Source organism: Anser brachyrhynchus (genome assembly GCF_964034855.1).
Source record: "Anser brachyrhynchus genome assembly, chromosome: 1".
In the NCBI taxonomy this organism is placed as follows: domain Eukaryota; kingdom Metazoa; phylum Chordata; class Aves; order Anseriformes; family Anatidae; genus Anser; species Anser brachyrhynchus.
This window is the reverse complement of record NC_137694.1, coordinates 211,107,101-211,133,149: the sequence shown is the minus strand read 5'-3', so window position 1 is coordinate 211,133,149 and position 26,049 is coordinate 211,107,101. Positions and strand designations below refer to the sequence as shown.

Here is a 26,049-nt window from a genome sequence, read left to right as displayed (position 1 = left end):
TCCCGGCTAAAAAAAGCAGGAAACCATATCCCGGGCCGGGAGATGCCAATCTTCCCATGCAAACAACTCCCTGCTTGTTTTCTTTGGAGAGTACCAGCGGGCCAGGGAACGTGCGGTCACAAATAGCAACCCCGCGGCCCTGCCAGGGAAATATTAACCAGTCCTGCTCGAGCCACGCTGCTGGGCTGTCCCCCCGTCCGTCCCACCGCTGTCCCCTCACTGGTCCAGCTGCCAGTCTCCTGCTGGTCCCACGGCTCCTCCAGAAGGGACCCGATGGGTGATGCCACCATGCAGCACCGTGGATGTCCCTTCCCCAGCGCATCCCTGCCCCGATGCCAAGTCCTTGTGGGGTTCCCTGGTGGCTCGGATGTCAGCGGTGGGGTGACCGGTGGCATCGAGGCACCCCTGTTCCCAAAAAGGGACGAGCACCGGGGTGCAGGGGCTGAGGGACGTGGCAGGATGAGCGGTCTCCCCAGCCTGATGCCCTCATCGGCACCCCCAGCCCTAAAATTGTAGGGATTCAACTTAAAATGAATATGGGTATCGGTGTAAGACTTCTGGGGGGACGCAGCTTGGGGTTAGCACTGGTCCTGACCACAGCCACGGGGTGACTGGTCCCAGTAGCTGGTGCAGGCAGGGACTGGGAGGCTGGGCAGGACCCCGAAGGTGAGCAGCTCTGCACCCTCTCCTCCAGCACCGAGGCGCGAGCCGCTGGAATATTTTTACCCAGATGCTGATTTTCGCTCTCCCTCCGATTGGCCAGGCCGCGGTTCCCAAAGACCCAAAAGCAAACACGCTATTTATAGAGAGAGTTCATTTACTGGAGCCTTTCCCTTTGAAATTCCTCACCCATCCTCGCCATGGAAACCAAGAGAGCCCGGAGAAACAGCCCCACCGGGACCAAACATCGGAGCTTTAAAAAGAGCCGGGCTGGGGGGAGCGGGGGTGGAAGCGACCCGTGTTCTTCTCCGGACACGTCCTGGCCTGGAAAGAGCATGGTGGAAATCACAGCTCCTGTGGGTCTGGCTCTGCACGCCAGGCTTGGTGCCTTCAGCTTCTGCTGTCAGGGAAGGTGGAGCGTGGATGCCCTGCAAAGCGTGCCCGTGGGGCATGGAGGAGCTGGGAGTGGTGGGACGGGGTAAGGGAGGGAGGTGGGGGGGTGGGGGGGTGCAGGTGGGGGAGATGGGGGGAGGTGGGTGGATGGATGGATGGACGGATGGAGATGGATAAGGATGGAGATGAGTGGAGATGGATGGATGGATGGATGGATGGATGGATGGATGGATGGATGGATGGATGGATGGATGGGGATGGATGGGGATGGATGGAGATGGGTGGGGATGGATGGAGATGGATGGAGATGGGTGGATGGGTAAGGATGGATGGATGGAGATGAATTGATGGATGGATGAGTGGAGAAGGAAATGGAGATGGATGGGTGGATGGAGATGGATAAGGATGGAGATGGGTGGAGAGGGATGGATGGATGGATAAGAAATGGATGGAAGGATGGGTGGATGGATGGATGTAGGGATGGATGGATGGATGGAGATGGATAAGGATGAAGATGGGTGAAGATGGATGGATGGATGGAGATGGATGGCTAATGTAGATGGAGATGAATGGATGGATGGATGGATGCATGGATAAGGATGGAGATGGATGGAGATGGATGGATTGGTGGATGGAAATGGATGGATGGATGGATGGAGATGGGTGGAGATGGATGGAGATGGATGGATGGATGGATGGGAATGGATGGAGAGATGGATGAATAAGGATGGAGATGGCTGGAGATGGATGGATGGGGGGATGGGGATGGGGATGGGGATGGGGATGGATGGATGGATGGAGATGGGTGGAGATGGATGGATGGATGGATAAGAATGGAGATGGAGATATATGGATGGGTGGATGGATGGATGGACGGATGGATGAATGGAGATGGATGCACAGAGACGTATGTACAGATGGAGATAAGTGGATGGAGATGAATGGATGGATGGAGATGAACAGATGGATGAATGACATGAATGGAGACAGGTGGATGGAGACTGATGGAGATGGCTAGGTGGGGGGGTGGAAGAAAGGAAGGAAGGAAGGATGAAAGGATGGAAGGAAGGATGGAAGGAAGGACGGAACGACGGAAGGACGGAAGGACGGACGGAAGGACGGAAGGGCGGAAGCACGGAAGGACTGAAGGAAGGACGGAAGGAACGAAGGAAGGAACGAAGGAAGGAACGAAGGAAGGAAGGAACCTTCCATCGCACCTTGTGCAATGACACCACTTTCTCCACCCACAGACCGAGCTGGGGAACAAACCAGAAACCCCCTCTTGCACCTGAATTTAGGAGAAGTCCCTGACTGGACTCCAAGGTTGGCGCTGCACCGGTGCCGTTGGGACTGGCCAGGTGCTGCGTATGGTGGTGGGGCTGTGCTGGGCAGGTGGTGGGGCTCGAGGAGGACGAGGAGCCGGGGGAGGATGAGGAGCTCAAGGAGGATGGGGCTTGGGGCAGATGTTGGGTCTTGAAAACGAGCAGAGGCCCAGGCACATCACCACTCTGCTCCCTCAGTCACGGGAAACCACCCAAGAGCCACGGGAGCTCACAGAACGCTTCGGCTGCATGCGGTTTTGCATGGAAAAGCCCAGGCACGGCTCTTTGTATACACACGCAGGCAGGGTGCCCAGAAATGCAGAGCGTGCACGGCCACGGTACAGCCTTGTGCCCCCCCCGTGCACCTCTGCGTGTGCAAGCCCGCACCGTGAAACCTTCCTGTGCACCCTGGCACGTGCAAACCAGTGCAGCTGTCCTTGTGTACCCTTGCACACACACCTTAGCACCAGGAGTCTTCCTTTGCACAGACACACGAGCACACCAGCACCAGGAATTTCTCCGTATGGGGATTCACATGGGCAGCAGGACGGGGAACATCTCCGTGCACCCCTGCAGGTGCACCCCAGCACCAGGGAAGTCCCCGTGCACCCTTGCACATGGACACCAGCACTACAGATCTGCCTGCGCACGTGCACCCCAGCACCGGGGGTGTCCCTTTGCACACCTGCACGTGCAAACCAGGACCAGAGACCTCCCCGTGCACCCTTGCACGTGCAAACCAGCACCACAAACCTCACCATAAACTGTTGCACAGGCAAATCAGCACACCTGATCTCCCCGTGCACCCTTGCATGTGCACCCCAGCACTACGGATCTCCCTGTGCAGGGATGCACGTACCAGCACCAGGGATGTCCCTGTCCCTGATGCTCATGGACAGCACGTCTGGGGATGTCCTTTAGCACCCCTGCATCTCCCCATGCACCCCAGCACGTGCAAACCAGCAAAGCGAATCTCCCCGTGCACCCTTGCATGTGCAAACCAGCACAGCAACCCTCCCTGTGCACCCCTCCCTGTGCACCCCAGCACCAAGGATGCCCCAATCCCCGTGCCCCCCAGCACCGGGGGACGTTCCCGTGCCTCCCTACACGTGTCCCCCAGCACCGGCACGGGGCCGGGGGCTGCTCGGCGGGGCTGGAAGCGGAGCCCCCTCCTGGCCCAGCCTCCCACCCTCGCTGCAGAATCGGGGCTTCGTGCCAGGAGCCTGACCTTTGGGTGCGCGGCCGCGGGCCAAGGCCAGCCCCCGGCACGGGGCCCAGCCCGGCGCTAACCCTCTCGCTCCAGGGCCGGATCCTGGCCCCCGCATCCATCAGGCACAAGGGGTGGCTGCGACCCAGCCCGAGAGCCACCCATCACCCTTCAGAGCTCTTTTCCTAATTAATTACAGGCTTTAATTACAGGGAGCGCAGGCACTGGTGAGCTGCAGATGGTGGGGTGCAAATAGGGTGGGAGTGATGGGTCTGCGCTGTGCACGGGGGACAAGGGACAACGAGGAGGGGGTGACACCAGACTTGCTCTCTGGTCTCTGGGTCAGCACATCCCAAACCCCAAAATGCACGTCCCCAAAGCCCCCAGACCCCACAGGTCCCTCTATGCTGATGTCCCCAAAGGGTGACAAGCCACCCTTCCCGAGCTGGTGCCCCTACAGGCTGTGCCTGCTGGCGCAGGCACAAACCAACCGCAGCAATCCCAAAATACAGCTCCCTTCGCCATCCCAAAACCACACGGCCACGGGAATATCGGCTGCGGGGGTAAAAATAGTCTGAAGCTCTCTGCCTCCTCGTTAGTGATGCTTCGTTAGGGCTCGCCGGCGGGGAATATGGGGCTCCATCCTATAAGCCATGAGGTGGGATGCCAGGGGGCTGCACGGCCCCACGTCAGCCCTTCCCGTGCCTCAGTTTCCCCTGGAAAAGAGCCAGGATAAGATTCAGGCGAGCCCTTGGCGCTGGGGAGAGGAAAGCAGAGATTCACCCGCCCCTCCCCTCCCAACCCCGGCCGTTTAATTATAGATTTCCAGAAACGCCAAAACCCGAGAAAACTCCCAGCCGTGGCCCAAAACCTGGTTTCTATGGAGATCGGCGAGGAGGGAGGCGGGGGAAAGGGAGAAGGGGGACGAACGGGTGCCCGGTGCCGAACTCCAGGGAGGAAACGTTACCGGTGGGACAACGTCAAGAGGACTTTTTGTGCCTTTTGCTGCAAATCCCTGCTTGTTTTTCCCCAGGACCACCTTCACGCCTCGCCCCTGCACTCAGAAAAAAAGCAAAAAGCCCCCGATGGGACAGAGCTGTCCCCAGAGGGGGACAGACTCGTGGCTGCTGCATGGGACGAGGATGTTCCCGAGGGTGTAACAAGGCCAAAGGATGCTCCAATCCCCTCAGCCCGCCGAAACCCCAATGCAACCACCTTTACACCATGCTTCCCCCTCCGCCAGCCCCAAATCTGCTCCCTGTCCACTTTTGGGGGAAGAAATCAGCATTTTTGGCTCCCTCCATCCTGTCCCCGGTGGGGAGCAGCAGGTGGGGAAGGCAGCGGCCAGGCCGCTCCAGGGCCACGTTCCCATGACTTGTCCGATCCTGCGAGGTGCTATATTTATGTCAATATTTTCCTCTTTAATCCGACGGCTGCTAAGTCAACAAACAGAGCGTAGCAGCAAACATACCTAATTTTCCACCCCCCCGGGGCGCTGCACACGCGTGTGCATGGGTGTGCGCACACGTGTGCCACCCGTCCCGGCGGCTCACGGGACGCCGCCGGGCTTGGCAGAGCCAGAAAAACTCCTTTTTCTTTTCCTTTTGACGCATTTCTTTTTTTTCTTTCTCCCTTGAAAGTAGCATTTCTTCCCGCAGCCTCCACGCTGCGAAAGGGTTTTGCTGCGGGACGCACGGCACAGAGGGGATAAAAGCCTCATGCCCAGGTTTCGAGCACGGCCGGAGGAGCTCTTCGGCACCAGGGACGCCTTGGCCGGCTCCGGCCCCACGGAGAAACGCTGGAAGGCTCCCAGGACAAACAGTCCTGCTGCCGAGGGAGAACAGCACGTTACAGCCACCCGCCGGCACACGCAGCCCGGGAAAAAGCCGGCACAGCGGCGCTGCCCCGCTCCGAATCACCGGTGCAGCAAGGAGCCGGGGGGGCTTTTTGGGTAAAGGTTGGGTTTTGCCGCGCTGCGAGCAGCCGGAGGGATTTGGTCCGTGTTTTGCTTGGGATTTTTTGGATGTCTGTGCCCTTTCCTTGCCCCGTGTATGACAAATAAGTTGGGGGAAAATTAAAAAAACAGCTCTGGTAGTGTTGGGAATGGTTGGGCACGCGGTGTGCTGAGCCTGCAGCCCTGCCGAAGGCGCTCGAGGGGGATCCTGGATGGTGAGCATCAAACCCAGCGTGGATTAAAGTGGGTGCTGAGCCCACGGCGAGGCTGGGAGTGCAGGGGTGGATTTATCCTGTGCCTCTGGCCACCTGGGGACCTCGCTGTCTCCGCACGGTGCCAGCATCCTCACCTCCACCGGGCACCGCGGGGAGCACTCGCCCATCCAGACCTCAACGGGAGGAGAGCGTTAGGTTCGTTAACTGCAAGTCCTAATGAACCAGGAGCAGGCAGGGCTGCAAACCGGGAGGATATCTCAGGGGAATAACGCTGCAGGACTGCCGGATCCCGCTGTTACTCCCTGGAGATGGATGCCGGGACGGACAGATGGCACGACGCACTGCCGAGCGCTTCGGATGCCCCAAAGTCCCCGTGGAGCCGACAATGTCATCGAGCAGAGGATCAGCCTCATGGCGCTGCTGCAAGCCAGAGCCCAGGCGGGGGGAAATAAATAAAAAATAAAGATAATTTCTTCTCTGAAGGTCCAGGAACGTGTAAATCTCCGCTCGGTCCCAGGTTATATCCGGCCTTTGGTGCTCTGCCCTGTAACGAGAGCAACTCGGTCCCCCTCGCCTCCCCCCGGCCACAGCTGGTGCCATCTGAAGTAAAACATCCCAGCTCCGCTCTCCAATAAATCAAAGGGGAAATAAAATACGGGTTTAAGTTCTCTTATGGCTGCGGCACAAAGAAAGCCGAAGGCAGGGGAGAGATTCAAAGATACAGCTGCAGCCTTGCCCTTAAAAGGAGAAATTCGCCCCCTTGGTGCCGAGTCTGGCGGGTTCAGGCAAGGTGAGGAGCATCCACAGGGGGGTCCGGCCCCTCCGTGTCCCACGTCCTCGAGGTGATGCTGAGCCAAACTGGGCTCCCAGCTGCTCGGGGCTGGTGCTGGAGTTGGTAGGCTGGGGGAAAATCCACCTAAAATGAGCCCAAAATCGGTTCGGATGCTCCCGACCAGCTGCGCCGGGAACTGCCACGCTTGATGCTTTTTTTTTTTTTGACGCCTTTTGGGGCACTTTTCGCCCCGAGATCTCCAAGTCCCTCGCAAACCATTAATCGCTCCCCTGGGAGGCAGACCCTCGCCCCGCCAGGCACTTGCTCCGTATCAGCGTTGGCCAAAAACGGGGCAAAATTTTACCCCAAACCCCTTTCTGGGGATGCTCTTCCTGCATCTCCCCGAAGCTCCTTGCTCTTGGACGGCTGCAGCGGTGACGGACAAGGGGGATGTGCAGGAGGAAGACGAAGCAGTCGGGGTGCTGGGATCCCCTTTTTGCCCCCGGCGTGGATTTTATCCCAGGATTTTGCCCCCCTTCCAGCTCCTCTTCCCTCCAAACGGCGCCGGAGGCATCGACCGACTCCGCACCAAAATGTTTTTGTGCAAACGAGCGTGCAAAAAAGAGGGCGCCTTGCAGCTGCGAGCCGGCCGAGCTGCTATTTCGGCAGCCTGGGGCTGGGAAAATAACCCAGCCTGCAACCACCCGCACCCATCTGCGGGGCTGGGAGGTGACGCGGCACCCAGCACCCACCCAGACACCGGGACTGGATTTTCTCCTCTCGTTTCCAACTGCTGGAGAAGGAAGCAGGGGGATGGTGAGGGCAGAGCCCCCCCCCATCCCATTGCACGGAAAAGGGTGGATCATGCAGAAAATGGGTGCTGATAAAGGGCCGGGGAGTTATCGCCCACCCTCGCCCTAGGGCACGGATCAAAGCCGGCGCTGCAGCTCCATCCCAGCGCGGGGCCGTGGCACGGACGGGTCTGTGGGACAGCAGCGGGATCGGCAAATCCTACATCCCCTGGTGTCCCCCCCTGCTTGGGAGGATGCGGGGAGCCCTCCAACCCCAGCACCACGGGGATGGAGCATCCTGTCCGGCGCTTTGCCATCCCGAGGCCAAACCATCCCCTTGGGATTTGCTGAGAAGACACCGGGGAGATGCCGTGGCCGAGATGCTCCATCACAGCAACGGGGGCGAGTCCCCAATCCCTTATCACAGCCCTTATCGCAGTGCCACCAAGATCCACAGGACATTGGGCCAACACGGGCGCTTGGAGAGGGGATTCAGCCCCAACAAAACCCAGTGAGACCCCAAAACATTCAATTCGGAGCTGCTCGGGGATGAGGATGGGCAAAACACCCGAATTTTGTGCATGCACATGCACCATGGATAAATATCCCCGCTCCACATCTCAGCCCGGCCAGGAAGGGTTATGCTGCCCAGGCACTTCTCATTTGGCTTCCGGAGGCTTTGCAGGGGACTCTCACAATACCGGCCTCCTGGCCACCATAAATCGCCACCGAAATGGGATTCGGCCCCCACGGGTATTTCTGGGCTTCGCCCCGGCGCCGCGCGGGGACGTCAGCCCACGGGGACTTGTGCTGAGTTATTAAAAGCCCAGTGGGCGCGGGAGGCGGCGGCGCTTGCGAGCATGGCTTCGCTTTTCCAGCAGCTTCGTTCCCCCCATCCGTGCTCCCGTGTCCCCGCTTGCACTGGCGAGCAGGGAAGACCCCAAAGCCAGTGACCCCAAAGCTGACCCCCAGAGAAAGCAAAACGCCTTTTTCCCCAAAACCTGTCCCCCTGAGCCCACCGGGAGCAGCATTAATTAAATGTGGTAATAAAACCTTTACAAACACTTTTTCCCCCCCTTTTCCCTTAGTTTTTAAAGTGCACTTTTCTGATAAGCCATAAACCTCAGCACGGTCACCACGAGCCTCGAGCTGAAAAGTTTTAGGGGAAAAGACACACTTGCTCCCGTTCAGCACATGTCCACAGGGAACAACTGCAAGACATGGCATTTTGGGGTCAGAAAGTGCTGGTATGCTCCACCGGGGCAGAACATGGGGAATATATTAAAAAAAAGACAATTTAAGCCCCCTGCCATAGAAAAAGCAACTTCTGGTTCAGCATTTTAGGCAAAAAAATCACCCGTGGCCGGTCAAGAGCACACCTGTTTCTGGGAATCCCATAGAGCATTGCTGGGAAACGCACCAGGAAGGCAGGAGAACTGCCTTCCCTGGACGTTTGGTGCTGTTTGACCCAGAAATTGCTTGGTTTCCACCCCAAAATCACCTACTTCTGGGGGTGGATCCCTCAAGGACCACCCTCAGCACCAGAAAGGGCCGGCCCCTGCTCTGGGCCATCCAGCAGCGCTTCTCCGCGCGAACTTTGGTCCCCAAAAGGGCCATGCAGTGAGGAGGGGACACCGAAACACCCCTGCCACCCGGGGGGGGGGGAACAGTCCCCACAACGCCAAACAGCGGGGTTTTGGGGCAAGAAGGGCACTTACCACTTGGGGCTTGCTCCTGGGTTCAGGCTGCCGCGGGCACCGGGCGGGCTCAGGGGCGGTGGGCGTCACAGGTGAAGAGCGGGGTCCATCCCCGGGGCTGGGGGACGTGTCACCGGAGTTGAGGGCCAGCATGTACCGCTTGGTGACATCCTCCAGCGATGGCGGCTGCGGGGCAGGGAAGGACTTGACGGGCAAGCGGGTGGCATCCGGCACGGGGAGGTGGGCATGGTGGCCGGCGTGCGGCTCTGGGACCGAGATGGGGATGAAGGTGGCGGGCTCGCTGGTGTGGCGCACGTGCTTGGTGGCCGGGCGGGCCACCCTGGAGAGGCTGGGGGGCACTGGTGGAGGCTGGTTCTCCTGGTGGGACGCGCGGCTGGAGCGCTTCTTGGAGCTGCGCCGGGCGCCGCGGGGGGACAGCACCTCAGCAAGCTTGGGGTCGAAGCCATAGCCTTCGTGTCCTTGGGGACGCACCGGCGCAGATCTCTGCTCCGAGAGGATGGGCTCGCTGCTGGACGGCGGGATGCTGCCCTCCAGCTCGCTGATGACCTCGCCGGGACCCTCGAAGGCGCCGGCCGGCAGCTCGCCGCGCCGGCTGGGGTCGCTCAGCGACTTCTTCTTGATGGTCTTGCCGTTGCCCTTCTCGTCGATGACTTTGTCCATCGCGCCGGGCTGGCTGACGATGGTCTGGATGAGGCTGCTGTAGTCCCGCAGCCCGTCGCTGCCCAGGGACAGGTCGCTGCCTGCGCTGCCCGCGTGGCCGGCCAGCGCGATGGCCGCGGGCTGGGGGATGCCCCCCTTGGCGCTCAGCGAACCCAGCAGGTTGCTGTCGACGGAGAAATTCTTTGCCTCCTCCGCCACTGGGCATCGCCGGTGGGGCATGGGGTCGCTCAGGGAGCGGTAGGGCTCGCCGCCACCCTCCCCGATGCCACTGTCGGCCCCGTTGGTGCCCACCGAAGGGAATTTCCGCCGGCGCCGCAAGCTGCTGGGGGTGCTCGGGGCCTCCAGCGGCGCTTGGGCTTTGCCAGCCACAGGGACGTCTTCCAGTGCCATGGCCTGAGTCGGGGGCAGCGGCGGCTCGGTTGCAGTCTCAGCAGCATCAGGCAACTGCCAGGCGGCCACGGCCTCATGCAAGTCCCCCAAGGCCACCCCAGTGGGCCCCGGCTCCGGCTCGGTGACGATGCCCTCGTCCGTCACGCTCGACTCATGACCCAGCAACTCCTCCACTGATTTCCTTCGAGAGTTCTCCAACTCCACTTCCTTCAACCGCCGCGTGCTCTCCACCTGTCCCCGAAGGGCCATGTCTGTCCCCATGGGTGCCACCTCCCCGACGCCCTCCACACCTCCACTGTCCTTCTGCTCGGCCGCCAAGCCATAGTCCTGCTGGGAACCCATCCTGCTGATCTTCTCAAAGACCTGCCTGGCCTCCTGGATGTACTGGTCCTGGATGACCATGGGCAGCGCGTCCTCATCCCCCCGCCGCCCACCAGCTGGAGCTGCCGCCTCGTGGCTGCCAGCGGTGGCCAGGAGGAGCTCGGAGGAGCTCTGCTTCATGGTGCTCTGCAGGAAGAGCCGGCGCGTCCCCGACTTCTCGGAGCAGGTGAAGGACTTGGCACGGCGCAGCGTAGCCGTCAGGTCCTTCAGTGTGGGCCGCTCGCCTGGTGCCCAGCGGCTGGGGGGCTGAGCGGCGCCGTGGTCCCGCGTGCCAGCCGGTGGGGGGACGTCGCAGCCCCCCTCGGCGAGGCCGATCCTCACCCCTTTCTTCTTCACTTTCAGCTCCGACAGGTCCGACTTGAGGAAGCTGAGGAGCGTCAGCGTCTCGGTGGCGATGTCGGGGTTGGACAAGGACTTGCGGTGCTCGGCCCGCTCCCCAGCCAGCTGCGGGCCGTCGCTCCCCAAATCCGGCCTCGCCTTGGCCATGCCCGGTGGCACCTTGGCCCGGACACGAGCCTGGGGCTGTCCCCAAGCCACGCCATCGCTCGGCCCGAAGCCGGGCGAGCGGCGGCCGCCGTGGAGGACCCAACAGCTGCCCGGCTGCTCCTCTTCCTTCAGCGTCTCCGTGCTGGAGTAGCGGCTCCCGGTGGGGCTGCCGAAGGGCAGGATGCTCACCTTGGCCACCCGGGCCACCACGGGGGCCGCGGGGGCCAGCGGTTGCCGGGTCCCCGACTTGGTCGGGCCCTCGCCGTCCCCTTGGCGGCCGGGGGCTCGCAGCAGCCCCTCGCCCTCGCTGCCCGGCGAGCCCCGGCTGCGGGGCGAGGAAGAGGAGGGCGAAGAAGAGGAGGAGGAGGAGGCCGGGCGGGCCGAGCTATGCCAGGAATGCGGGCCGGGCCCCGGCGCAGCCCCGCGGGGCGCCCGCAGCGCCGGGTGCGGGACGCGGCTGCGGGGCGGCGGCGGCGGCGGCGTTCCCCGGCCGCTCCCGGTCCCGTTGCCGTTGGCGGCCCCGTTGCCGGTCCCGATCCCGTTCCCGGCTCCGCTGCCGGTCCCGATCCCGTTGCCGGCCCCCGGGGGCTGCCGCCCGCTCTCGCCGAAGAGTTTGCGCATCGCCGGGACGCTGGGCCAGCGCGGCTCCGCGCTCAGCGCCGGCCCCCGAGGCGGCGGCGGAGGAGGAGGAGGAAGAGGAGGAGGAGGAGGAGGAGGAGGAGGAGGAGGCGGCGGCCCCGCATGGGCCGGGCCCGGGGGCTCCAAGCGGCCGAAACGCAGCGAGAGCTGCCGAACCGACGGGGCCAAGCCGCGCGCCGGAAAAACTTGGCTGCCCGGGGAAAAAAGCGACGAGGAAGAGGAGCAGCGGCAGGACGACGACGAAGGCTGCGAGGAGGAGGAGGAGGAGGAGGCCCGGCCGCTGCCCCCCTCCGCCATTGTGTGCCCCCCCCCGCCGCCGCCTCCGCCCGCCCCCCGGCCCCGCCGGCAGCCCCGGCCCCGCTGCCCCCCGCCGCAGGCACCGCCCGGCCCCGCTCCTCCTCCGGGCTGCCAGCGGGCTTCATCACGCCCGCTTTGTTTTCTCTCCTTTTTTTTTTTTTTTTTACTTTCTTTCCTCCCTCCCTCTTTTTTTTTTTTTTTCCCTCGCCCCCTTCTTTTTTATTTGTTGCATTCAAATAAACTTTCCCCGAGAGGCGGGGTTTCCTCCTCCCGGAGAGGGGGATGGTGGCAGTGGCCCTTTTGGGCTTTTTTTTTTTTTTTTTTTTGCTTTTTTTTTTTTTTTTGCAAGAGCAGCAGCAGAAGGAGGAGAGGAGGGAGAAAAAGGGGAAGGGAAGAGATGGGAAGGGAAGGGAAGGGAAGGGAAGGGAAGGGAAGGGAAGGGAAGGGAAGGGAAGGGAAGGGAAGGGAAGGGAAGGGAAGGGAAGGGAAGGGAAGGGAAGGGAAGGGAAGGGAAGGGAAGGGAAGGGAAGGGAAGGGAAGGGAAGGGAAAGTGGCACAGAGCTGCTCAGGCTGAGCACCAGGCTCCCCACATCCCCCATCTCCATCCCCCCCCAGCTTTTGGTGTTTATTTGATTTTCTTTTGGTTGGGAAACAGGATAAGGATGTGACTCTGGGTCACTCTGAGCTGGAGGGGAGAGCCCCTTTCCCTTTTCTCCACCTGGGTCTCTCCAGCCACACTTTGTGGCTCATCCAAGGCCGGGCACCCTGTCCCCACCTCCCCAGGCACCCCAGCAGCTCAGTGCCCCGCTGAAAGTTTTTCTCCTTACTTTTTGGGTCATCAGTGCTTGTTACGTGCAGGCAATAAGCCCGTTTCCCCCAAAAAAGACAGCAGATTGATCACTGGGGAACCGAAAATGAATGGGATGACCCTGCTTAGCAGGGCTGCACCATGTAAAGGACGCTGCTATCTCTGTCCCAGGGGCACAAAACCCCCATAAATGCATTTTTTTTCAAGAATTAAAAAGTGCCTCTGGCAACGCCGTGGATTCCTTCCCCTGCTCTCCCTTCCCTCCCACCACCTTCCTGCCCCGCTGCCCCCAGGGCTGGGTGTCTCCTGGGCCTGCTGATGACGTCCCTGCGCAGTCACTGGCATTTGGGACAGGATTTAGGGAAGAGCCCTCCTTGCCCCATCCCCGAGGTGTGCCCATCACCGTGGCTTCAGGGCCTGCTGGCACCAAGGGACCCACTGATGGGGCTTGGCAGGAAGGAGAAGACCCCCAAGACCAGGCAGAACAAAAGTGTAAAAACTGAGCTCCAAGTGCCTTGAAAGCACCCCAGAATTGGCGATTCTACCTCCTGGACCTCTTTGGGATGTCCTGGATGCCCCTACCCCGGTCTGGGGTGTCCCTACGGTGTCCCCAAACCCCTCTGAGGCACCCAGGCTGCTTGTACACCCCATGAAGGTGGCCTGGGGCCATCCGCGCTCATGGAAAAATACAGGATATGTTCCTTTCTGCCTTTATTGGACATCCTTGGGGATTTTGCAGAGCTTTTTGGGGGTCACACCTGGCAGGGTGTCCCCGCGGCAGGGCCGGGCAGCGCTCCCCGTCCCCCCCAGCCCCGCCGCCTCCCCGCAGACATTTCCCAAAACGCGAAGTTTTTGCGCCCTCTCCAAACCTGAAGATTTTGCGCCCTCTCCTGGGTCCGGGCGGCGTGGCTGAGCCCGAGCCCGGCGTCACCCCCCCGGCGCCTTTCCTTTGTCCGAGAAAACTTGGGGACGCCACCGTCCCCCCGGGTTTCTCCCTCCAACCACCGTTTTCTTTTCCGCAGCACGCAAAATTGCGGGGATAAGAGACCCCAAAAACGCGTCGGAAGAGATCCGAGTGCCTAGAGCTATGGCCAAGGGGAACCCCAAGGCCACCCCTGCTTCCTGCACCCCAACCTCAACCCTACATAGGGTTCTCCCCAAGATAAAGCAAGGGACCGTCCACCCTAGGTGCTGGTGGGTTTATTTGGGGCTGGTTCTACCCTTCAGCCCTCCCTGAATTCAGGTGTGTCCGGATGCGGCCACGGGTTTGCGGTGAGCAAGCTGGGATTAACGGGGTGCTCAGCCATGTGGCTTTGTGCAAGCAGCCGGGCTGGAGGGCTGCTAATCCCCAAAATTTGAAGCAAATTGCTTAAATCAACTTAGACGCGATTATCGCACAGACACACCTGTGAGTATGGGTTTGCAAAGTGTATTTGGGGTGGGGTGGCTCCGTGCACAATGTTCCCCCACTCGGATGCGTGTACATATGGTACATAGCATGTGCAGATCCTTGTGGACATATACATAGGGGCAGGTTCAGTCTATACATCCTATAAGGTAGGGGACTGGCAAAGCAGTTAGAGCCACGGTGCCCAGCCTCTTTGCTAGCCCTGGGTCGGCTGGGATCCTCGTGTGGGTAAGGTGCAATCCTACAAAACGTGATGATTTGGTTCATTCAGCAGGCTCAGCATTGAAGTCCGGTGTCACCCAGGTGCTCAGTGGCAGTGGCAGGGGTTTCCCCGTTCCTGGCATAGTGTCTGGGTGGGAAATATGACATCGGTGTCCTGGTTCCTCTCACTGCCCCTCGCCAGCTCCCTGTCTGGCCAGGGTTGCCCTCTCACCCTTTTGCAGCACCAGTGGCACCAGTGGACCCATGTCCTTTACTGGTCTGGTCCCATTCTGGGATAGGCCAGTATTACCCCAAAATGTCCATGACACCCATCTGTTCCTCTCCTGGGTCCACAGAAGTGCCGGGGATGGTTTGTGGGGGATATTGGTGTTCAGGACCCCAAAACTGCCCCACGGTCTCGGTGGCGGAGCACAGAGCTATGTTCCCAAGGTAAGTACAAGCCAAAAAATCCTCCCCAGATGAGGGGAAGCTTTAAACATCTTTTGGGGGCAGAAATCCCCCCCAAGCAGCCCACCTGGATGGCCCCATCCCTTCTCCCCATGCTCCCACTGCCTCCTCCGTGGTCCCCCTAGTGGTTTTTATTGCTTCGGTGCTTCAGCCTCCACCAAAAGGTGGCACAAAGCAGCTAAAAAACAGGATGGCATCGAGCAACCGGTGGAGGGCAACCCTCGGAGAGCGGGGACACCTCGTTGCAACCGCTGTGGGCTGGAGATGGGCTGGAAGCAAGCGCTGGAAGCTCAGGAGATGTCCCCAAGCGCGTCCCCGTCTCCACGCTACGCAGCTTCGAGCCAAAAGTGCTCTGTCCCTGGCTCCGGTGACACTGAGGTGGCCTTATCTACCTAGGAGCCATAGGTGACGCAGTGGTCGTGCCGCCACTTGGAGCTCATCTTGTCGAGGAGGTAGCGGGTGCTCTCACGAAACTTGCGTTGGGTGAAGTAGAAGAGGATGGGGTCGAGGACGCTGTTCATGCTGGCGAAGGGGCGCGTGCACTTGTAGGCAATGGCGAACGCCTCCAGGGCCGGGCAGGGCAGGCTGGGCGAGGAGCGGACGATCAGGTAGATGGTCTTGGTGAGGTGGAAGGGGAAGAAGCTGATGGAGAAGACGATGACGACGATGACGATCATGCGCACGGCCTTGTCCTTCTTCTTGTGTACCGCCAGGCCGATCAGCTCGTCCCTCTGGCACAGGATGCGGGCCATGCTGCAGTAGCATGCCAGGATGGCCACAAAGGGCAGCAGGAAGCCGGTGACGGTGAGCGTGATGCCGTAGGGAAAGTAGGCGGCAGAGAGGTCCGGGGGGCTCAGGTCGTAGCAGACGGTGCGGTTCCTCTGCGTGCCAGTGGAGGCGAAGACGAAGGTGGGCAGGCACTGGGCGACCACGACGGACCACACGGCGGCGCACACCAGCCACGTCAGCTTCTTGCCCTTCTTCTTGTGCCACGAGGCCAAGGGGTGGCAGATGCCCAGGTAGCGCTGGACGCTGATGCAGGTGAGGAAGAGGATGCTGCCGTGCAGGTTGGTGTAGAACTGGAAGCGGACGAATTTGCAGGTGAAGTCCCCGAAGGGCCAGTAGTCCTTCTGGGTGTAGTTGTAGATGAGGAGAGGGAGGGAGCAGACGTAGAGCAGGTCGGCCGTGGCCAGGTTGAGCATGTAGATCATGGTGCGGGTCAGCGCCTTGCGGGCCAGCCAGATCTGCCCGATGACGACGGCGTTGAGGGGCAGCCCCAGCAGGAACACCACCGAGTAGACCAGGGGCAGCAGCACCTGCTTGAACTCCTCGTGGAAGGTGCACGAGTTCCTCCCGGCTGTGACGTTGGCCATGGTCATGGTCCCCTCTTCACCAGCGTGGCCCCTTGGCAGCACCTGCGAATGACAAAGGGGACACTTGGTGGCTTGGCCATGGGGTGACACACCCAGGATGAACCCGGATCAGTGCATGCAACCCCATAGCCCCAGCCTTCCTCATCATGGATTTGGGGGTCTGTTGGGTGGAAAGAGCAGCACTGTGCGGGGTGGTGGCCCCTTGGGGACAGCGCGGTGGCCACCACCACCACCACCACCCCCTGGTGCTGGCACTTTGCACGAGGCCAAGCTGCTCTTATGCCGGATGGGCAGGGCTGCTAAAGATGAAATTGCAGCAGAGCCTTTAGCGATGCAGAGAGCTCAGCCCTTGTCCCCGGTCCTCTGCAGGGGGTGCCAAAACCCTACAGCGAGCCACCCGTTTTGGGAGCCGCCACCAGTGCCGAGGGAAGCTCAGATGTTTCATGGGTGCTTTCATCGGGGAATGGAGAGCAGCAGCTCCCTGGTTCTGGAGATTTTGGGTCTTGGGGGTGACATCAGCCCATCCACGTGGCCTCTGGGCTGCTGGGGAAGAGGTCACCCACTCCGTTATGGGGCTGGGAAGCTGTGTCCCTGAGCCAGAGGGTGCAACTGGAGCCCGCTCTACCGGGAGAGCGGGTTGCAAGCGGGCAGTGAAAGGACGAGGAAATAAAACCCAACAAAAGGCAGCAATCACTGCAAAACCGCAGCGGCCCTGTCCCCCACCCTGCCACCGCCACCCCGCCCATGTCTCTTCTCCAGGGCCCTCACCTGGCACCCATGGGTGCTGAGCACGCTCGAGGTGGTTGAAGCGCCCGTGGCAGCGGCGTGCAGAGCTGCTTCTCCTGCCTCTCTCAGTTCCTCCCCGTCACCCTCGTCCTGCAGACCTGTCTGCGACCTCGGCACCCACTTCCCCTCTTCATGACCCTTCCGGGCTGGGGGTGCCACCCTCTGGCTGTGCGGGAACCGGAGGGAAACTGAGGCAGGGAGGCGGGGGTTGGGCTCCCTTGTTTTGGGGGGGCACCAGGCTGGAGTATCAGCTCCCCTGCTGCCATGGACCCCCTGTGTCCCCCCCATACCCCACTGTGCCCCCTGGTACACACTGTCTGGTCCCAGCACTGCCACCCCCAACACCCCCCCGGGACTGTGACCTGCTCTGTCTCCTGTCCCCTGCACCCCGAGCCTCCCTGCTGCAGCGCGGGGTCACGGCACCCCCCTGCCCTCCCCCGGGAGCCCAGGTGGAGCAGCACCCACCGCTGGAGCCTCAGCCATCCCACAGCTCATGGGATCACTGCTGGGAAAAGGGGGACGAGGTGGCCTGTGAGGTGCTGGGGGTGGGGGTGGGGGACCCCAGCGTGGCTTACCCGCTGGGGTGCCCGGTGTGCTGGGAGCCGCCGCCCGGTCCGGGTCCTGGGTGCGTCTGCAGCCCCGGGTGTTGTGCAACGCTTCCCCTTCCTGCCCCGACGCAGCACCCCGGTGCTGGATGGGGAACAGAAACCGGGGTGGCAGGGTGGGCACAGCGCTGAACAGCAGGGTGGGCGCAGCATGGCATGGCGCGGCACGGCAGGGTGGGCACACACGGCACCGCATGGCACCCACAGCACGCACACGTGCCCACGCAGACACACGGACCCCAAAACACATGTGTACACCCCCAGCACACACGGGGGGGGACATGTGCTCACCCACCCACACCTACATGTATGCACGCTGCCTATGCACACTTGTACGCCCGCCTGACAGACCTCTATGTACACATGTGGACACATGTGCACCCCTTACACACATGCACACACCCCCTACACATGTAGGGACACCCCGTACACACACACCCCATACCCCCCATACCCTAAAAACTCAGCGCCTGGCCACCCAGTGACATTTGAGAAATGCCACCGGGGCAGGGAGATGCGCCCCAGACACAGCCTGGCTGGGGACGTGACAATGGTGCCATGGCACCATGAGCACCCATGGGTGCCCCAGGCCACCTGGGTGGGTTTTGAGGCTGGGATATAGGGCTGGGAGCGAAAGAAGAATAACGGGAAAGGGCAGAGGCTGGGATGGGGCAGCTCCAGCTGCCACCTGTGCCACCTGTGGCCACCGAGCTGGGACGGTCACCAACACATTCCCCTGGGTGCTTAGCGGGACGTGCTCAGTGCCAGCACCCTGCCTGCCCAGGGAGGTGCGATTGGCAGAGCACCTTGCCCTCTTTACCAGATTTTTCCCCCAAAATATCCCTCCCAGGTGGTGCAAATCGCAGCTGTGAGCACTGTGAGCACAACCTTTCGATTAGGCACCAGAGAAGCCCCCCCCAGCTGCCCAGAACCCCCCATTCGCACCCTGCCACCTCCCAGCTTCCAGCTTTTGAACAAAACCGCAGCAGACGCTTGCTCTCTTCCACCTCCTCCACCCTCTTCCATCGGTGGCTGATAACACCAGGCGTTCGCCGGCCAATTTTCAGCTCCGTTCCCGCACCCCCACTGCCCTCGCCCTCTCCTCGTCCCTCCCCAAAATCCACCTTTTATATTTCTAAACCTGGCTCAACTGCGAGCGGAGCAAATCCGTTTGCCTCCTCGAATGCTGCAGCTGCTTCCCAAATGCCCCGCTGGATGCAGCGTGGGATCCTCGCAGGCTTCGCCGCTGAAATAAATAATATTTACGCTACTAAATACGTGCGTCCTTCCCCAAAATAATGCAGTGCCTACGTCTGTTCTTCTCCCTTTCAAAGCAGGAAGAAGTCGCCGTGCCCGGCACGTGCACACTGAGCTTGTTCCTTCTTTTCAGACCTAAATTTGTCCCCACTCTTACAGAGGAATTGGATGTTCCCCCTTGCTCTTTTCCAAGCAGCTCGCTGCTTTCTCAAGAAAGGCCACGGATGCAGGCGAAACCCCTGTGGCACGGTGCTGGCCCATGCTCTGGGCTCGTGGCGAGGGACGATGTGACAAGGGTCGGGGTTTGTCCTTCCCAGCACGACGGGTGGCCCCGGGCGGGACGTGGCCGTTCCCGGATCTGTCCCTCCTCTCCCTGATCTCTCCGGGAAGCGTTCCCAAGAACAAAGCGGGTAGGACACGAATGTTTCATTGGGTTTTTCACGAAATGGGAGGCACGATCATTGAAAAGAGTCCCTTCTGCCCCAAAAACCACTCGAGGTAGAACCGGCACCCTGCTCCAGGAGGGGGGCTTTGCTCAGCATTTTGCCCTCTTGAGCAGATTTTGCCCCAAAACCACCTCTCCCAGAAGCGTGTGCGAGAGGATGCTGAGGGACGTGACCAAGGCTACGTGCACGGTCAGTGGCAGAGCGCTCCCATCCCAGAACGAGCAGCACCGAAAGCACCATGGGCAGCCAAATACCAACCCGAAAACGGGCTGCCCTGACACCACGGTGATGGGCACGGGGCAAAACCCCGCGCCGGTGGTGGGGAAGGGGCCGCCCCGTGCCGGGTGGGGGCTCTGCAGGGTGCAATCTGTCACCGGGGGGGGGGAACAGAGGGGAGCAGCACGCGGGGAGGGCAGGGAAGGGAAGGAGAAGTGGGGTGCTCTGCGGGCAGACAGGGAAAAAAGGGGGGGGGAGGCAACTGGGGAGGCTTCTGGCTTTGTGCTGCTGTGGAAGCGAAAGCGGCGGCTCAGCAGATTCGCAGCCCTGGATGGCCAGACCTGGGTGATGGGGAAATCTCCCATTATTGATTCCCGGAGGTGTTAGGATACCGACGAGGCCAGTTTGGGTTTTGGGGGCACGGCTGGGTGCTCGCCCCATGCGCACCCCGATGTCCTCAGGCACCTCCCTTCTCCCTCCTGCCCATGCCTCGGTGCCCCAGCTGCGAAATAAACCCAGAGACAGCTCCGGGCTCAAAACCTGCTGGGGTAACTTCCACTCACACCACACCTTTTGCAATATAAGAGGAAATCAGGGGGATCGGGGGCAGAATTGCCTCTGGCACCCCTCGCTGGCAGCGTTTCCTCGAGACATCCCAGTGTCGTTACAAACCCCATTTGGGAAAGCTCTGGAGAGCATCCCACGGGTGGCAGGACAGGATTAGGGACACGAGGGGATCACACAGGTTCGGCGTGGCCACTATCACCCCTTGCTCCCCGCACCCCTTTTCCCTGAGTGGGGAGGGAGAAGCCCCCCTTGGAGAGACGCTCTGGGCAAGCCAGCTCTCCCCGTGCACAAGGCGCATTTGCAAACCCATTTGCATGAAACACAACAAATCTGCGCTGCCAGAGAGGGCTCCGGGGAAGGGATTAAGCAAAGCAGGTTTGCGAGGTGATATGGGAAGGGGAAAACACGTAGCTCGGGGCTACGCGGCCAGCCAGCCTTCCTGCTCAGGAAAACAACCCCACGCCTCCAGTGGGCTTTTTTTTTTTTTTCGGGTCCTCCCTCTTGCAGCCCCCACGGAGCAGGATTAGGGGACAAGGAGCACGAACGGGACGTGTTGGGACAGGGACGGGGCAGCTCGCAGCCCCTGGCCGGGTGTAGGGTTTGTACAAACCCGCGGGTATTTACCCACAAAGGGATATTTACACCCTGATGCTCCCCCACATCCCCACACACGTGTAAACAGACGTATACAAGCTTATACACCTCTGTGCATGTGCATACCTCTGTACTTATCCATACAAACATAGAGGTTGGTCTATAAGTCCGTAAATATGGGACTCACCCCAGCCCCCCTTGTATTTACAGCTCGATTTAAGCTTCCGAACCCGTTTATACCTCTGTCCATACAGATGTAGAGCTGTACGTACCCGTGTCTCTCCATACAGATGCGCAGCTCTACGTACACGCACACATAAAGGCAGCAGCCGGGCTCCCAGCACCCCCCAGCTGGTTTTAGGGCAGATTTTAGGATGCTCCGCGTGCATCCCCGGGGACCCCAAGCACGCCCCCGATTGCCCGTGCCGTGGGAGCAGAGGGTTTGGGGAGCATTGGGGCGAACCCGTCCCACTGAGCTTCACCCCTGGTTTTGGGACGGTGGAGAGTTTTTCAGCCCTGCTCTGCAGCACCAGCTGCTCGACCTCCCCGAAATGCCTGAAATACCCCCTGCCATATCCACCTGGGGACTTGGCAGCCGCCGGCGAGGCGGACACGTCCCTGCTCAGCCGGATCCCTGAGACGGGATGGAAAGAGAGGGGTGCCCGTTTTAGGGAAAACACCCCCAAACCCCCGACCTGGGCTGTAGGGGGGAGCCGGGGAGACCCCCAAGACCCTGACCTGGGCTGTAGGGGGGTGCTGGGGAGACCCCCAAGACCCCGACCTGGGCTGTTGGGGGGTGCTGGGGAGACCCCAAGACCCCGACCTGGGCTGTTGGGGGGAGCTGGGGAGACCCCAAGACCCCGACCTGGGCTGTAGGGGGGAGCTGGGGAGACCCCAAGACCCCGACCTGGGCTGTAGGGGGGAGCCAGGGAGACTCCAAGACCCCGACCTGGGCTGTTGGTGGGAGCCAGGGAGACTCCAAGACCCCAGCCCACTCCCGGTGGATGACAGATGCTGGGGCTGGCCGTGCGGTGGACATGGGGCTGGGGGGCAAAAACCAGCTGTGATCCCCCCCTCCCAGGTCCCAAAAAGAGCCCTGAGCCCCCTCCTGAGGGACCTCAGACACCCTTGGGGTGCCCAGCACCCTGCACCCCCCCCCCCCCGGCACAGCCCTAGTGCGGCTGGCTGCGTGCCCGCTGTCACCCCAAAAAGCAGCAGGGGAGACCCAGGGCCAAATCCTTCCCCCGGTCCCGCTCCCACCCTGACCAGTTCACCCCGATCCTACCCGGATCCCTCTGCCCGGGTCGGGTTTGCTCCCGCCCGGTTTGGGCTGGGTTTGTCCCGGTTCAACCCGAGCCTGCCCGCTCCTGCGTGCCCCCGCCGGGCCTCATCCTGCCCGGCTCGGCTCGGCTCGGCCCGGTTCGGTTCTGCTGAGCACTTACCGGCAGCCGGGATGCTCCGGGGGTGGCGGCGGCGGTGGCGGTGCTGGGAGCCCCGGGGCGGCCCCGCTGCTGCCCGCCGGGCCCCGCTCCGCCCCGCTCCGCCCCGCTCCGCCCCGCTCCGCACCATCCGGCACCTGCGGGGGGACGGGGCAGGGCGAAAGGGGGACGGCTGGGAAGGGGGGGGACAGCTGGGTGGTGGGACAGCTGGGTGGGGGCACAGCTGGGTGGGGTGCACAGCTGGATGGGGTGCACAGCTGGATGGGGGGCACAGCTGGATGGGGTGCACAGCTGGATGGGGTGCACAGCTGGATGGGGGGCACAGCTGGATGGGGGGCACAGCTGGATGGGGTGCACAGCTGGATGGGGAAACAGCTGGGTGGGGAAACAGCTGGATGGGGTGCACAGCTGGATGGGGAAACAGCTGGGTGGGGAAACAGTTGGGTGGGGAAACAGCTGGATGGGGGTGCACAGCTGGATGGGGACACAGCTGGATGGGGGCCACAGCTGGATGGAAGAACAGCTGGAGGAGGACACAGCTGGATGGGGACACAGCTGGATGGGGTGCACAGCTGGGTGGGGTGCACAGCTGGATGGGGTGCACAGCTGGATGGGGATGCACAGCTGGATGGGGAACAGCTGGAGGGGGACACGGATGGATGGGGAAACAGCTGGATGAGGACATAGCGGGGGGACAGCTGGATGGGGAAGGACAGTGGGATGGGGGCACAGCTGGATGGGAGGACAGCTGGATGGGGGGTGCACAGCTGGATGGGGGAACGGCTGGGTGAGGCCATAGACGGGTGGGGGAACAGCTGGATGGGGAAGGAAGACAGGATGGGAGAACAGCTGGAGGGGTGTGCACAGCCGGATGGGGTGCACAGCCGGATGGGGTGCACAGCTGGATGGGGGAACAGCTGGATGAGACCATAGCTGGGTGGGGGGACAGTTGGATGGGGAAGGACAGCAGGATGAGGACACGGCTGGACGGGGGCACAACTGGTTGGGGCAGCTCAGTTGGATGGGGATGCACAGCTGGATGGGGGCACAGCTTGTTGGGGGGCACAGCTGGACGGGACAGCTCAGTTGGATGGGGATGCACAGCTGGATGGGGGGCACAGCTTGATGGGGAGGCACAGCTGGATGGGAAAAACAGCTGGATGGGAAGCACAGCTGGAGAAGGTTCCCCATTGCCCCCGTGCAAGTATCTGGGTCAAATGGGGTGTTGGGGTGTTCCTAAATCCCACCCCAAACGGAGTTTGCAGGGTGGGGGTTTCCTGCCCCGGCCAACAGCTGGATGACCCCATCCAACATCTGGATGACCCCATCCAACATCTGGATCTCCCCATCTGCACAGAGCCCTGCGGCGTGGAGAGCCCGTGGCGAGCAGCCCGGCATCGGGGACGGGTTGTCCCCACGGTGCCGGTGAGAGGGGCTGGGGTTGCGGCGGGGAGAGGAGCAGAGGAGGCGGCAGCACCTTCGCTACTCATTAACCAGGCCGTAAAGGCACCGCGCTTCCTGAGCAGGGCTATTAAAGGGCAATAAGGAAAGGAGCCTGGGGCACGCGGCGGGTAGGAAAGAACCGATGCATAAAGAGCCCAAGGATGCTGGTACCCCGCGGGACGGTGGGCTCTGTGGGATCCTGCGCTCAGCCCAGTTTTACCCCCAAAATTACCCCCTTCCCTTCTTTTTATGGGGTTTCAAGGGGGTGGGTGGGAGGAAGGTGCCAGCCAGCATCGCCTGGGTCATGCAGCACGAAGCAGGGAGCTCCCCAGCACTGCCTCATTGAGCTGTGCGCCCCCAAAGCAGCCCCGTTATGAGCTGTAGGGTTTGGGGCATGGGGTCTGGTTGTAGGATAGGGAATGGGGAGACAGAGCAAAGTGCCTGGGTCCTGCTGGCGCCTGCACGAGCACGGACAACGCGGGCTTTCATCGATCCTGGCGCTGCAGCGCTGCAGGGAGATGGGCTCTGGCAGGAGAAGCAGTGAATATTTGCAGCCACAGCCAGGCTGGAGCCATCTTCCCGGTCCTGGGGCTGCCCGCGCTGGCGGGGATGGCTCGGTGCCCTGCCGAAATTCCCATCCGCCGTGGGGAGCCGGAAACTGGGCGAAAAAGTGTCTGTCTGCGGAGCGGAGCAGAAAACACGCCTTGCGCAAACACGCCCGGCAGCATGCTGAGGAAGCCCCAGGTTTTTCCCTCTGGTGGGGGAGACGGGGCTGAGAACGGACACAGCTCACTCCTGCGATGGGCGGCAGCACCCATCCTGCCTCCGTCTGCGGGGCTGGGGAAGAAAAGCTGATGTCCTCGCTCCACGGTCGTCCTTGCAGGTCCCCAAGGTGAGCCCGGCCGTGGGGACACGCCGTAAATAGGGCGAGGAGTCTGAAAAACACCGAGAAGCAGCCGCTCCTGGCCGCCCGCCAGCCCCAGCCACCTCCGGCCACATCCACCCCATCCCTGTAGCACCTGGGATAAACAGGAGCCCCAAACCCCAACAGTTTGGGGGCTGAGAAGGGATGAAAGAGGGAAATAGGTTTTTTTTCACCCTAATTTCAGCTGCTCAGTTGGGTGAGCCGTGAGGCTGCACGCCCGCAGACACGATTATTATTATTTTTTGCTTGCAAAACCAGAGGGTTCCTGGCTGATTCGGATGTCGGTCGACAAGTTACGTGGGGTTTTTGGCCGCGCTTTGGGTAGTCAAAAGAAATTTCCTCCTGGAGATGTCATTGCTGATTACAGACGCGCAGACGCCTCTGGATGGGACCTGGCTTCTTGCAAACACCGCCGGGCCCCGGGTGAAGCGAAGGCTCACAGCCTCTGAGCCTCGTCCCCGGGCTCCCCTTCCCTCTGCCTCCACGAGCACCGGTGTTTTGGGGCCGGGCTGGATTAAGGGAAAGGAGCATTTTCGAGCCAGGCATCCAAGTGCCGTCATTTTAACAGCTTTTTATAACGCAGGCACAAGGGAGAGGAAGCTGTCTGGGGGAATTAACCGGGGAAAGTGAGCGGGTTCCTCTCTGCCCGTCACCAATCGAATTAACCCCTGGCAGAACGGCCTGGCACGGTGGCTGGATTCGGCCTCACGAGACTTTTGGGGCCGCCTGGTGTCTGCTCCTCCGGCTGGATGCTCCCAGTAATCCCATTAGTGGTGCCATTTATGCTTTCCTCGCCCAGGGATGGACCAGGCACCAGGGGCTTGCACCCGCCCTGGCACAGCCACCACGGGCAGGGGACATCCCCACGGGGGGTACCAGGGTGTCCCCATCCCAGCCGTGCTGGGGACGAGGACCAGGTGCCCCCATCCTGCCTCCGGCTCCTCCAGCTCGCCCAACCGGAGGCGGCTGGCGTGAAAAATCTCATTACGCCGAGCTATTTGCAACGGAAATGAGGCCGGTTCCTCGGTGCCCTTTTCCTGACAGTGCCAGCCTGCCAGGTGGCCGGCCTGGCTGAGCTTGCTAATGACGAGGCGATGTTTGATCTCTTTTTTCTCTCTTTTTTTTTTTTAAACCATCTTCCAGCAAATTCTTCCCCGGGCAGCGCAGAGCAGAGATTTGCAGCCATACGGACACCCCAAATCCCAGTGGGAGCTGCCTGCATTTAGGCAGCGCGAGGCCCCAGATGCCATTTTTTTGGGCAGGGAAGGCTTTTGGTGGAGAAGATCCCATCCCCTGAGGGGTCCCAGGGCCATATTTTGGGGGATCCAGCCCCAGCTCCCCGCCGGGGGGGGCTGAGATCCCCGCAGCAGCCTCGAGCCCGACGCACCCGCTCCTCCAGGTAGTCCTCCCACTCCTCCGTGGGAGCCTGGCAACCTCGCCTTTCCTGGGAATTTGGACAAAAAAGCGTCGATTTGGCTCCTGACGTACAAGGACCTGCCGTTCCTATGCCTCAGCATTTCTCAAGAATTTCTCAGCCCGCTTTCCTCCCCAGCCTGCCTTCCTAAAGCCCCGTGGACGTCAGCAGGGCAGGAAGGGGGAGCTGAGCCTCTCCTCGCCCAGCGCAACGA

General features: G+C 61.5%; 2 protein-coding genes across 11 annotated transcripts in view; both read right to left on the bottom strand.

Moving 5' to 3' along the window:
- The window catches only part of ARHGEF17 (Rho guanine nucleotide exchange factor 17), a 36,430-nt gene extending 24,286 nt beyond the window's left edge, over positions 1 to 12,144 (bottom strand). Inside the window, 1 exon segment of the mRNA XM_080559473.1 lies at positions 9,033 to 12,144. Coding sequence (XP_080415599.1) covers positions 9,033 to 11,885 — 2,853 coding nt within the window. The 5' untranslated portion in view covers positions 11,886 to 12,144.
- Positions 12,145 to 14,106: 1,962 nt separating this feature from the next.
- P2RY6 (pyrimidinergic receptor P2Y6) lies at positions 14,107 to 22,142 on the bottom strand. 10 transcript variants are annotated; one of them, XM_080575280.1, is made up of 4 exons: positions 22,057 to 22,136; positions 18,676 to 18,780; positions 17,505 to 17,619; positions 14,107 to 16,185 (listed from the first exon to the last, which is right to left on the bottom strand). In XM_080575280.1, exon 4 carries the CDS (start codon positions 16,147 to 16,149, stop codon positions 15,163 to 15,165), a length of 987 nt encoding a protein of 328 aa, XP_080431406.1. In that variant the 5' UTR covers positions 16,150 to 16,185; positions 17,505 to 17,619; positions 18,676 to 18,780; positions 22,057 to 22,136; the 3' UTR covers positions 14,107 to 15,162. The 10 variants fall into 10 exon arrangements, with proteins under 10 accessions (XP_080431406.1, XP_080431408.1, XP_080431402.1 ...); XM_080575282.1 differs by lacking the exon at positions 22,057 to 22,136 and adding an exon at positions 21,900 to 22,028; XM_080575276.1 differs by lacking the exons at positions 17,505 to 17,619; positions 22,057 to 22,136 and adding exons at positions 20,887 to 21,309; positions 21,438 to 21,856.
- Between the last annotated feature and the right edge of the window lie 3,907 nt (positions 22,143 to 26,049).